This window comes from Alnus glutinosa, chromosome 7, assembly GCF_958979055.1.
Source record: "Alnus glutinosa chromosome 7, dhAlnGlut1.1, whole genome shotgun sequence".
NCBI classification, from domain to species: domain Eukaryota; kingdom Viridiplantae; phylum Streptophyta; class Magnoliopsida; order Fagales; family Betulaceae; genus Alnus; species Alnus glutinosa.
In genome coordinates this window covers 1,576,279-1,589,397 of record NC_084892.1, presented here as the reverse complement: position 1 = coordinate 1,589,397, position 13,119 = coordinate 1,576,279, and the positions used below count along the sequence as shown (strand labels likewise).

Sequence of the window (13,119 nt, the reverse complement as noted above, 5' to 3'; positions counted from 1 at the left end):
TAACGGAGGATTGAGACTTTCCAAAAAATAATACCCTAAATTATAAAACATTTTAAAATTTAAATACCTTTATTTAAAAAGATTAAAAATTCATTACCATTAAGTAATAAGTTGTTTACATACGTAAGACGGAAGTAGAAGCTTACGTGATATCTATCCTCAATTATTCAATTCCAACAGCGAGTGATGGGGAATAGCAAACGGAATACGTTATAAATGTCACCATCCTATATTTGGAACATCGGTGACATCACATGCAAAGTACAATAATCCAAAGAGTTACCACAACGGGTAACTTCGAGTGGGCACACGAGGTTCATTACATCCTGCGCCTCTGTTCGTGTGATGTGGGTTGATGGTACCCATGCTGGCCATGCATGTGCCCATACTCTTATTCACTTCTATACATGCATTGATCACCGTCACAAATCTTATTTAGACTCTGTTTAGTCCTTTAATTTTTTTTTTTTTAGACCAAACTCATATTTTATAGAACTTTCTTTTTAATGGGTGAGAGTCGATACGTGAAATATTTAATTAAAATTTAAGGTAAATGACGAAATCAAGATACGAACTCATGATTTTTTATCCAAATATCATATTAAATCACCACTTATTTCAAAAGTTTAAGCCGATAAAAATAAGCAAATTTAATCATTTAATTAATGCTTTAACAAAACAAAAAAATTATATAGACATTAATTTTCAATTCTTGAACAAAAAAATGTGTTATTGAAAACGCAAAATTTAAAAAGTAAAAGCGCAATTTTATCATCTGCGTTTTGAAGCTGATATACCAGACGAGCACTTAGTTCCAACCTATACAAGGGTGGATCCATTAAGGGGTCAGGCCCTCCCAAGCCTTAAGATTTTTCAAAAATAATAATAATAATAATAAAATTAAAATTTTATTCCTAATTTTTTATTTTTTTTTCAATTTAGGCCCCCCCAAAATTGTCAAGTATGGGTTGTCACTGAACCTATTTAATGTTAGGAAAATGTTAGATTTATAACACCAATACAACAACTACACAACAACCCCTCACATGAGGGTGAACCCCACGAGAAATAATCCATACACTCATTTCTCACAACAGCTCCACAACAAGCTGACGTGGCTGGTAATATTTTAGAGAAATGATCCATACACTCATTTCTCACAACAGCTCTACAACAAGCTGACGTGGCGGTTAATATTTTATTATTTTTTTGTTTTCTTTTTGTAAAAAAATAATAAAATATTACCCGCCACGTCAGCTTGTTGTGGGGCTGTTGTGAGAAATGAGTGTAAGGATCATTTCTCAATATTTTATTATTTTTTTACAAAAAGAAAACAAAAGAAAACAAAAAAAATAATAAAATATTACCCGCCACGTCAGCTTGTTGTGAGGCTGTTGTGAGAAATGAGTGTATGGATCATTTCTCGAACCCCACACACTGGGGCCCACCCTCATATGAGGGGTTGTTGTGCAGTTATTATGATGGTGTAGTGTAAAAATCAAATCCCGATGGCACGATTTTTCATGGTTGCAATCGATGGTCAACGTTTCGAGCCGGCAGAAGTTGAGAGCCTCGAAAATCAAATATCACACTTTATTGAAGCCCTTAACGCACCGGCACCGGCACCGATGACGGGGTTTACACATATTACCACCTCAATTTTTTTATTCCCAAACCCCAATAAGAGAATAAAAAATAAAAAACTTGCACGCTATGATTGTCCTTCTTCCACCCACTTCGATCTCCGCCGAGGCAACGAAGAAAATGGTAAAATCATAATTGCACCGACATCGTTAGTCAGATGCATCGAATTTAAGGGGCCATATTCTCTCTTAAATTGGGATGAAAAAAATTATTTTAATTTAGTTTACTAAATTGATATTTATTTAAAATATATAATTTTTACATATATTTTTTTTATAGGATTAACAAATCATAGGCATTCTCACGTAACAGAATGTTGTCACGTTCATTTTTAATAAGAAGAATTTCATTTATAATTCTTAATTTTTTTTTTTATCATTTTTGAAATAAGGTAGTAAAATTTTAAAACGTATCAATTTAAGGTATTCATTTTTCAATTTCTTTCGATTTCAATCATTCATTAAAATTTTTCGTTAAATTCTATAAAAATTCCGAAGATACCTATATTTTTTTTAGGAAAAAAAAAGAGAAAAAAATTGCAAAGATTTAAGTGTTGGTCAGAATTTAACGGAATTTGCAAAAATACTCATCCCTGAATCTTTGATTTTTTGATTTTTGATTTTTTTTTTTTTCAAAAAAAAAAACAAAACACAGGAGTATTTTTAAAATTTTGATAGGATTTAACAGAAATTTCTAACGGATGGTTAAGATTAAAAGATTGATATCCTAAATTGACACGTTTCAAAATTTAGGTACTTTATTTCAAAAGTGATGAAATATTAAAAGTTGGTTGTAAGTGAAGTTTTTTATTTTTAATAATATCAACACAACACACACATATATAAGTAATTCTATTTAGTAAACTCATGAGAAATGATCCCTACACTCATTTCTCACAACAGCTCCACAACAAGCTAATGTGGCTTGTAATATTTTATTATTTTTTTGTTTTCTTTTGTTTTCTTTTCTTTTTGTAAAAAAATAATAAAATATTACCAACCACATCAGCTTCTTGTGGGACTGTTGTGAGAAATGAGTGTAGGAATCATTTCTCCACCATAAAAGTAATCTAAAAAACAATTGTATCGAAGTTAAGATGAAAATAGGTTTACAAGATCATGCAATCTAATAAAGAAAAAGATTGTCAAGTTAAAATAAATACAAATCTTCAACTTAATCTATTAAATTAATTAACATTTTCTTTAGGAGTAATTCAATTTAGTAGACTCTTGTATAATTACTATACAATTAGATGACGTTAATTTTCTTTACAAGTATTAATCCAAATTATGATTTTATTGCCACGATATTTAATTGTATTGAAGTTACATGGCATATTACTAATTAAAAATAGAATTACTTGGTTATATACTTATATTCAACAACCAACTAAAAAAAAAAGGGTTTAGAGTTGGACCTCATCTTAATTAATTAATTAAGGAGGGGCTCCGGCGGTTAATTGGAATTAGCATAGAATATAAAATTAATTAAAAACAATAGTTTGAACCCATGATGCTAATTAAAGAAACACAAAAGAAAAGGAGAGTGACGTGAACATTACGCGTGCAAGTAATTAATCGAGGTGCATGGTATGAAAGTGTATGTCTCCGTAGCGTAGACGGTGATGGCTGCTACAGAATTACTCCCATATTTAATTCAAAAATACTTGAAGACACAAATACTGTCACGTTTCTTAATTTATTATTTTTTAATTTTTTTTTTTTGGCCTCAACCCTTGCTTAGCTCTTATCATTGGCTTGATTAGCAACAGATCCAGTTAATCTCACTAATTAAACACCGGATGACGTTTTGCTCTAATTAAATTGGATTGAATGAGATATGTAAATGAGTAATGCTAGATATTATATTTTTTATTCACAATTATCTCATAATAATGACGTAACAATTATATTATTAAAAAAAAAAAAATCCAAACAGTTGGTTAGGATTAGTTGTAGAATAAAAATGTAATTTCTAGCATTAGTATTCTATGTAAATGCGTTCACATTTCAGGCTAGAGACCACATTGTTATCCTACACTGTCACACTGTGCCGACGTGACAGTGTCAATCCACTTTTGAATCAACCATTGTTAAATTAAAAAAAAAAAAAAAATCAAAGGTGGATTGACACTGTCACGTCAACATAGTGGAATATTCGTGTAATAAAAATGTATTTTTTAGCATTACTCATAAGTCGGAAGAATCCAATGCATTTTAAACACAAATTATAAATTTAATATATATATATATATATTGAGTTAAATGAAATTCCTTTAACCAAATTTAGAGGAAATTGTGTCCTTCAAGTATTGAATATATTAGTTGTAATCTTGTATCATACTTCGAATGGGATCTCTTTCCCAATTCAATCGCTTATATATTTTATGCAATATAACAAAATCATTGGATCCTATAAGTTGTCCTTTTATATGTGATTCATTCTGACATTTTTTTTTAATTATTGTTTTTAAAGAATTTTATTAATTAAAAATTAAACTTTTTGAATGAAAAAGGATAGTTTACCAAAAATTATGTGACCAGAATTAGAATTAATACAAATTAACATTTATCTTTTTTTTCTCTTTGTCAGAATTATAGATTAAAAAACAAATTTATATTTGAGAAATAATTTAAATTATATATCATTTTTTTTTCTTTTATCTCATTAATTAATCTGTATATATGGGCACTGATCGAGGTATATATTCTTCATCTCAATCTCTTTCTTTTATCTCATTCTAGTGTTCCAGATGGACATGGATTGGATTATCGGTTACTTTTATCCAATTTAATGATGAAAGATGTTGCATTATATATAGATTACATGAATGAGTAACTGGTTTTAGATAAACTATAATTCCCTAATCTGAATCCAATTCAATTACTTCAACTCTTCTATAAATAAGTGATGATCATACACTTTATTTTCATATTCTATTTCAAGATCGATCCCATTGTTAATTACTTCTTCTATAATGATGGCCTCATCTATTTTCTTATTTATCTTTGCCTTCTATTTATTCGGTTTGCCTTCTTTTGCCCTTAATGTTTCACATGATGGAAGAGCAATTACAATTGATGGGGAAAGGAGAATTCTATTGTCTGGTTCAATTCATTATCCCCGCAGTACTCCTGGAGTAAGTTTCCATCATACCTACAGTACTGTTGAATCTTTTTAATTATTTATTGTTTGTTTTCTAAAAAATATTGTTTGCTTTTACTAAAGACTTAACTAGGGGAACCATCCCTATTCCATCTCAAATTATGCACAAATTTTAGAATCGGGAGATCAAGCTATACTTTCCCCCGGTGGGTTCGTCTATGATTATATATAGATGGTATATTTTATATTTTGTTATATAAATAGATGAATCCGTATTGATGATCATTGAAAATATTCAAGTGAGTTGTTTAAATACTCACTAGGGTAGTGTGTGTGTATATATATATATGCCGTATTTATAATATAGTTGGAGGAGGAAGATTGGAAATTCAAAAATTACATTGTTTTTTATTATTTAAATAATTTTTATTTTTAATTCCGGACTTTTTCTTTTTCTTATATTTGCTCTTGCTTATAGATGTGGCCATCCTTGATTAAAAAAGCAAAAGAGGGTGGGATAAATACAATTGAGACTTACGTTTTTTGGAATGCTCATGAAGCTCAACGTCGTCAGGTTCTCTCTATTATATTTCTTTCCTCTTTTTTTCTTTTTTCTTTTTTCAATAATAATAATAATAATAATTATTATTATTATTATTATTATTTGGTTTTATAAATAGAAATCATGATAATTGACATTTTTATTTTCTATTTTTTAGTATGACTTTAAAGGAAATCTTGACCTTGTAAGATTTCTCAAAACCATACAAGATGAAGGACTTTATGCCGTTCTTAGGATTGGGCCATATGTATGTGCAGAATGGAATTACGGGTAATTAATCATATTAACTTTAAATGTATCAATTTTTTTTTTTACCTTTAATTTCTGATTTTTCTCTTACTTTATTTATTTATTTAAATTCTTGCCAGAGGGTTTCCAGTGTGGTTGCACAACATTCCAGGCATCAAGTTCAGGACCAAAAATGATGTGTTTATGGTAATGAATTTAAAAACTTTGATACTTATAATTAAATTAAATTCTCTTACAATTACAATAATTTAATTATCCTTCTCAAATATATTAGAACGAGATGTCAAATTTTACGACCGTGATTGTGGACATGATGAAACATGAGAATCTCTTTGCTTCACAAGGCGGGCCTATAATTATTTCTCAGGTCTGTGAATTATAATTAATTTTATTTTTTTTCCTTATACCTATTTTAATTAAATTTTTGTTATTTTCTTCGCATGATCAAAAGATTGAAAACGAGTACGGTAATGTTATTGGGTCTTATGGAAATGATGGAAAAGAATACGTTCAATGGTGTGCTAGTTTGGCTGAATCTTACCAAATTGGTGTTCCCTGGGTTATGTGTCAAGAATCGGATGCTCCATCCCCAATGGTATATATAATATTGTCAATTATTTTTATTTTTTAAATACTATTATTTATTTATTTTAGTTTCTTAATTTTGTTTACCTTTTTTTCCTTTCTTTTTTATAGATTAATACTTGTAATGGCTGGTACTGTGATCAATTCACCCCTAACAATCCCAATAGTCCTAAAATGTGGACTGAGAATTGGACTGGCTGGTATTTTATTTATCTTTTATTTTTACTCTTTTCCTAAGTTTTGTTAACTAATATTTAAGAATATTTTAGCATTTTTTTTTTTATATACTCGATATCTAATAAAATTATATGAACTTAGGTACAAAGGTTGGGGTTTGCAAGATCCACACAGAACTGCTGAAGACCTCTCTTTTGCTGTTGCACGGTTTTTTCAATATGGTGGCACTTTTCAAAACTATTACATGGTATGATGCACTTGGTACTCATATTAGTCGGCTAGGGTTTAGCTCGTTTTAACGAGTCTAATTTTAACTAAAACTGAATCCAAGTCGAATTTGTTCGGTTCCTTACAAGTTTGAAATATTTAGTTTACTAATAATTTGATCCTAATTAATGTGGTTTTTTTTCCATCTTCCTAGTACCATGGTGGAACTAATTTTGGCCGGACATCAGGGGGTCCATACATTACCACATCATACGATTACGATGCACCATTAGATGAATATGGTAAGAGAGAGAGAGGAAAAAAAAAACCCACCCTTTTTCTTTTTTGATAAAACTCTTATACTTTTGAAGTTTTATTATTATTATTATTATTTATTATTTCTTTAACCTTATGACATGTTTAGGTAATTTGAACCAACCAAAGTGGGGACATTTAAAACAACTTCATCTCCTTCTAAGATCGATGGAGAAGGTTTTAACTCATGGCTCTGTGAGAAGTATTGAATATGGGAATATGATGACGGTAAATTTTTTATTTTATTTTTACTTTATTTTCTAATATATTAATTTGAGAAAATAATAATGTTGAATATTCTTTTGCATGCAATTGTAGGCCACTATTTACAGTTATGATGGAAAATCAAGCTGTTTCTTTGGAAATGCAAATTCAAAAGACGATGCAACAATCAACTTTGAGAACACCATGTACACTGTACCAGCTTGGTCTGTCACTATCCTTCCTGATTGCTTTACTGAAGTCTACAACACTGCTAAGGTGAGCAACAATGGTGGTCTTTATATCTGTTTTGTAGAATAATCTTTCAATGTTTACAAGTATATATGTTTATTTATTATTTTATAAAACTTTTGGCAGGTTAACAGTCAAACATCAGTAATGGTGAAGAAGGAAAATGCAGCAGATGATTTTGAAGAACCTTACACCTTGAAATGGCAATGGAGAGGTGAGGGCTTTGAGCATAGCAACAAAAATGGCATTGTTGAGGATAGTTTAATGACCGCTGAACAACTCTTAGACCAGAAGGCTGTCTCAAACGACACCAGTGACTACCTCTGGTATATCACCAGGTAAAGTTTGTATAGGGTTTTTCATTCTTTATTTTATTTTATTTTTAAAAAAAATTAGCTTTATTAATTTTAGCTTTTTTATTTATTTATTTTATTTTTTAATGTATTTGTGTTTAGTTTCCATGTCAATAATACCGACCCAATTTTGGGCAAAGAGACAACTCTACAAGTTAATACCGCTGGACATGTAATTCATGCATTCGTCAATGGAAGACATGTTGGTAATTTTCATTTAAATTTCTCTAATACCTCTTTTTAGGACGAGGATCTCCTGAAATTCTTTGCCCACAATGAGTACAGAAGGAGTGTGTGGCCTAGATACCTCCTCTCTCTGTGGCGCGTAGCACTCGTGTCTCGCACTCAGGGGTTCTCAATTGGTTTTGTTATCCTTTTCTATCACCCAACTTCACTAATTGTGTATATCTCAGGATCCCAATATGCTCAAAATGGAAAATACAGCTTCACTTTTGAGAGTAAAATCAAATTGAACGTTGGGAGGAATGAAATAGCTTTGCTTAGTGTCACCGTTGGACTGCCTGTAAGTATGAATTATTTCATGCAAGTTATAATAATAACAATCTTCTTTTTGTCATAAGCTAACATTAATTTATTTTTTCAATTTTGGTAGAATTATGGTGCAAACTTTGATTTGGTGCAAACTGGTATTTCTGGTCCGGTTAATGTGGTTGGGAGAGAGAGACTTGATGAAGTTGCCCAAAAATTGGGGGGTGACCAGAAGTATATCATTCAGGAAGTAACGAAGGAACTGGCTTTCAACAAATGGACTTATAAGATTGGACTGCGCGGTGAAAGACAACAACTCCATGATCCTATGCTCTCACATAAATGGAGGTGGTTTGGAAATAATCTTCCAACAAACAAGATGTTTGTTTGGTACAAGGTACCTTATCATTCATTGTGATTGCTTGCGTTCAATGCCATTCTTGTATGCATTGACACATGGCACAAATCAAAGCCGAAACTATTAGTATAATCTAACATATTTCTCTGGTTTTAGACAACGTTTAAGGCACCAATAGGGAGTGATCCAGTCGTGGTGGATTTGATGGGTTTGGGGAAGGGACATGCATGGGTGAATGGCCAGAGCATTGGGAGGTATTGGCTAAGTTACCTTGCAAATGAAGATGGATGTTCTCCAACGTGTGACTATCGTGGAACATACTCTAACAGTAAATGCTTGACTAACTGTGGGAAGCCTTCTCAACGATGGTAATAAATTTTCTTAATCATTTCATGTTTTTGGTTATGTTTATGTTTCAACATTTTTCTTAAATTTTGAAAAATTTCAGGTACCATGTGCCTCGAGATTTTCTCAAAAACGATGACAACACCTTGGTTGTGTTTGAAGAGTTTGGAGGAAATCCTTGGAATGTTAAGTTTCAAACTGTCACTGTTGGTACAGCTTGTGCAAACGCTTATGAAGGAACAACCTTGGAATTGTCGTGCCAAGGAGGCAGTGTTATATCCCAAATCAAATTTGCTAGCTTTGGTTCACCAAAGGGTGCTTGTGGATCTTTCAGTGCTGGCCAGTGTGAGTCTTCTAGTGCTTTGTCGGCCATCCAAAAGGTAATCAATCTCTTTTTTCTTTCAACGAATTTTCTATTTAATTGCCATTAATACTCTTTGAATTGATTGATTTTTCCATGAATCACAGGCGTGTATTGGCAAAGAAAGCTGTTCCATTGATGTCTCGGAAAGCCACCTTGGACCTACTGGTTGCAAAGACACTAATAGACTGGCTGTTGAAATTATATGTTAGGGAAACTAGATTATGTTTATGTTATTTGGTTTTCTTTAGAGTCTTTATTCTGAATAAGGTTAGGGAAACAAATATGTTTAGGTTATTTGGCCATCTTTAGAGAGTTTCTTATGAATAAGATATTGGGTTGTTATTTGGATAAGAAATTAATAAAATCTCTCTATTGTCAGTTTAATAAATGGCTGCAATCTTTCAGTTTTACCCATTCTATTTTGATACGTAATCATCATAATCGAACCGTCTCATTTGGGATGTGAATGTACCATCTACATGGCACTTATCACGTTTGTGACACGTAAGACATCAATTTCTAAAATATAGACTACTGTGTGGCACTCATTTTCCCAAAATGTGAACGGCCACATGACATTCATTTTCTTTTCAAGCTCTTACTCTGAAGTGGAGTTAGTCAAGGCCAAGTAAGCAATCAAACCAGATACAAAACCGACAAGCATGAAGGTCCAACTTTGATTTGTTTGATATCACAAACAATTCTCTACTTCCTAGTCATTCACAAGATCGTTTTCAAGTATTGCTAAATACAGGTACTCAGTGGCAATCACATGAAAATTTCTTTGATTTTGACATAAATTATTCAACAGTAGTTTGAAGTTATTTACTGAAATATTTGTAATGAATTTCCTATGCAAAATTCCACATCTATATACAATTATAATACAATTGCTTGAAACTTCTCAACCAAAAGAATGAAAGTTAAAAGGCTGAAAGAAACAAGATAAGGGGGTCACCAGTAATCTTTGCATGAGCAATGGCCTCTAGAAAAGCAATGAAACCCTGAAGAATCTCTTAAAAAAATCTCTCTCTTTGTAATGATGGAAACATACTTCAAGAATGTGTGGCAGTCCCCGCAAAGAATGATGTTCTTCAGGATCCGAATAGGTTTTCCTGGCCTTGTCGTCAGAAGACCGTAAGTTGCTGCTAGTTTTGCACTGTGATAGAACAAGAAATCCTTCTTCTGATGCTCCTCCACTTCATGAAGAACATAGCTTGTGTCTGGCACATATCCAGCTTTTAGACATTCTAAGATTAGTATTTCTAATCCACTATAGATGTCTTTCACCTGGGGATGGGATTTATCTCTGGCATAGAAAGAATGTATCTTGTTTTGATAAATGATCCAACTTCGACCTGGATGTTTCTGGAAACCCCTTTCTCTCATATCCTCCCTAACCATTTCAGAACAATGCCATCTCCCAGATGCAGAATACAGATTTGATACAAGTATGTATGTAGATGGATCAATTGGCTCCATAGCAAGTATACGCTTTGCAACCCGTTTTCCTATGGTTGTATTCGAATGGATTCTGCAACTATCAAGCAAAGCTCGCCAAACAGAGGCCTTGGGCTCAAAAGGCATCTTACTAATCATTTCCTCTGCTTCTTCCAGGAGACCCCAATAACCCAAAACACCAACAAAGGATGCATAATGCTCTGAAGTGGGCTCAATTTCATAAATGTTTTTCATTGAGAGAAACAAACTACGACAATCATCAACTAAATTGGAGCTAGTGGTTCTGTAAGCTGAAATTATCAAAACAAAGGTAACTTTGTCTGGTTTTATGCCTATCTTCTTCATCTTTGACCAGATAGCCAAGGCCTCATCACCCTGTCTGTGTAGAAGATAGCCAGCAAGCAAACCATTCCAAGAAACTGTATCGTGTGTGGGCATATTGGTGAATATCTTAATTGCATCATCCATGTTCCAACACTTATAATACATGCTAACTACGGCATTTCCTACCCCTAAATCAGATAGAAAGCCAGTTTTTAGAGCATGGCAGTGTATTTGCTTCCCCATTTCTTGACATCCTACAGTTCCACAGAGACCAAGTACTGAAGTTGATGCAACTTCATCCATAACCATTGTTCCTTCTGATTGACTGATGTTGAAGAGAGAAATTGCCTCGTCTGGTTGCCCATTTCGAGCATAACCACATATCATTGATGTCCGAATCATAGAGCTGTCTTCGTCAAATGACCACCTACTTAACATCTTTTTGGCATCTTCCATCCTCCCACACCTTGTACACATATCAAGCAGCGCTGCTTCAATACAAGCATTTGACCCAAAACCAATCTTGAGAATGAACCCATGAATCTGCTCACTAGTTTTACAATCCATGAGTAATCCACAAGCATTAAGAACACTTGTCAAAGTGAATTCTGTTAACTCTACCCCGTCCTCTACCATGTTTTCGAAAAATTCCAGTGCCCTAGTGCCTTTGCCATTTCGACAAAATCCTGCCAAAAGTGCATTATAAGAAAAAGAATTCCTCTCTGGCATCACACCAAATATCTCCACAGCCAACTCCACCAAGCCAAAATCCATATACGCAGTAATCATTTCCGTCCAAGTAATAACATCTCTTGTGGGCGTCATCTCAAACAAAGATGTCACGTCCTTTACACTCCCGCACTCTGTGTAGAACCCAATCAGCGCATTGCTAACACTCAAATTAGCCTCCAATCCCATCTTGATCGCATGGGCATGAACTTCTTGGCCTTTCATGAAAGAAGCACTGCCACTACAAGCAGTCAAAAGTATCGAAAGCGTAAAATTATCACCTGTAAACCCATCATTTCTCTTCATATCACTAAACAATTTGAATGCTTTATCGTACATACACTCCTTTACCACACTCGATATAACAGTATTCCACGACGTAGTATCCCTATGCGGCATTTCATCAAACAACTTAAGCACAAAATCCAAACACCCACACTTACCGTACAACCCCATTAGCGCATTCGAAACAAACACAGAATCCAAATACCCAACTTTGATCACCATAGCATGAACCTGTAAACCCAATTGCAACTCCAAAATCCGAATACAAGCGGTCAAAATTGCAACAAAGCTATACTCATTAGGCTCAATACCTGACTCCCTCATCCGAAAGAAAAGCTCCACCGCCTCGTCTTCTCTTCTCGACTTCGATAACCCCGATATCAACGCCGTATAAGACACCACATTGGGGCACGAAAGGCCCACGAGAACACTAAAGGCGTCAGAGACCAAACCCAGCTTGAGGTAAGCCGCAATGAGCGCATTACCCAGATGGGTGTGTTCCTCGAGCTTGAGAATGCGCGAGTGCACAGCCCTGGCCAGCTGGGAATCGCCGTAGCGAGCCGAGAGGCGAAGCAAATCGAATAAGCCGTCAATAGAAAAAATTTCTTCGCCGTTTGGGGAAGAAGAAGAAGAGTGAGTGTAAGATTCTGAGGCGAAAAGGAAGTTTGGGGACGAGAGGGATTGGGTACAGTAAGCGGAAAAGTGGAGCTGGTGGTAAGGTTTGCGTTTGAAGAGAGAAAGAGAAGGGAATGGTGACGGAGGCGTTGGTTGTGGAGAGGTTTTGGGCATAGAGGGGAAGTGAAAGAAGAGGTGGCGGGGCGGAGAGGAAGAGAGAACAGCCGCCATTGTCTCCACTGGAAGACCCTGAAACTGCAGACATGGTAAGGCAATTTAGTGTGGATGTATGTAGGAGAAGCTACTTCGGTTGGATGTTGTGTGCCACGTGCCTTGCAACTCCCTAATTCCTAATTTACTATGCTACAATACAAATATTTAATTTAATTTAATTTAATTTTTATTTTTTTTTATAAATATTGCGGCAATTCAGAGGTAATGGGAATTTTATATGTATATCTTTTAGAGATAATTGCACAATTGGTCTATGTAGTATACT

General features: G+C 33.7%; 2 protein-coding genes across 2 annotated transcripts; one reads left to right on the top strand and one right to left on the bottom strand.

Moving 5' to 3' along the window:
- Positions 1-4,500: 4,500 nt before the first annotated feature.
- Positions 4,501-9,579, top strand: LOC133872850 (beta-galactosidase 15-like). The gene is made up of 18 exons (XM_062310470.1): positions 4,501-4,783; positions 5,228-5,323; positions 5,469-5,581; positions 5,680-5,746; positions 5,835-5,927; positions 6,012-6,155; positions 6,257-6,345; positions 6,464-6,569; positions 6,744-6,831; positions 6,954-7,072; positions 7,163-7,324; positions 7,424-7,635; positions 7,753-7,856; positions 8,064-8,173; positions 8,264-8,536; positions 8,654-8,865; positions 8,946-9,222; positions 9,311-9,579. Exons 1-18 carry the CDS (start codon positions 4,622-4,624, stop codon positions 9,413-9,415), a joined length of 2,532 nt encoding a protein of 843 aa, XP_062166454.1. The 5' UTR covers positions 4,501-4,621; the 3' UTR covers positions 9,416-9,579.
- Positions 9,580-10,027: 448 nt separating this feature from the next.
- Positions 10,028-12,934, bottom strand: LOC133872415 (pentatricopeptide repeat-containing protein At5g03800). The gene has a single exon (XM_062309920.1). The coding sequence runs from the start codon at positions 12,849-12,851 to the stop codon at positions 10,161-10,163; it is 2,691 nt and encodes an 896-aa protein (XP_062165904.1). The 5' UTR covers positions 12,852-12,934; the 3' UTR covers positions 10,028-10,160.
- Positions 12,935-13,119: the final 185 nt, after the last annotated feature.

Bases quoted from the DNA above. Each gene is read 5' to 3' on its own strand.
- LOC133872850 (XM_062310470.1), top strand. From the start codon at position 4,622: ATGATGGCCTCATCTATTTTCTTATTTATCTTTGCCTTCTATTTATTC. The intron at 7,857-8,063 runs GTAATTTTCATT...TGTATATCTCAG, and splicing joins CGTCAATGGAAGACATGTTG to GATCCCAATATGCTCAAAAT. The intron at 8,174-8,263 runs GTAAGTATGAAT...CAATTTTGGTAG, and splicing joins GTGTCACCGTTGGACTGCCT to AATTATGGTGCAAACTTTGA.
- LOC133872415 (XM_062309920.1), bottom strand. From the start codon at position 12,851: ATGGCGGCTGTTCTCTCTTCCTCTCCGCCCCGCCACCTCTTCTTTCAC.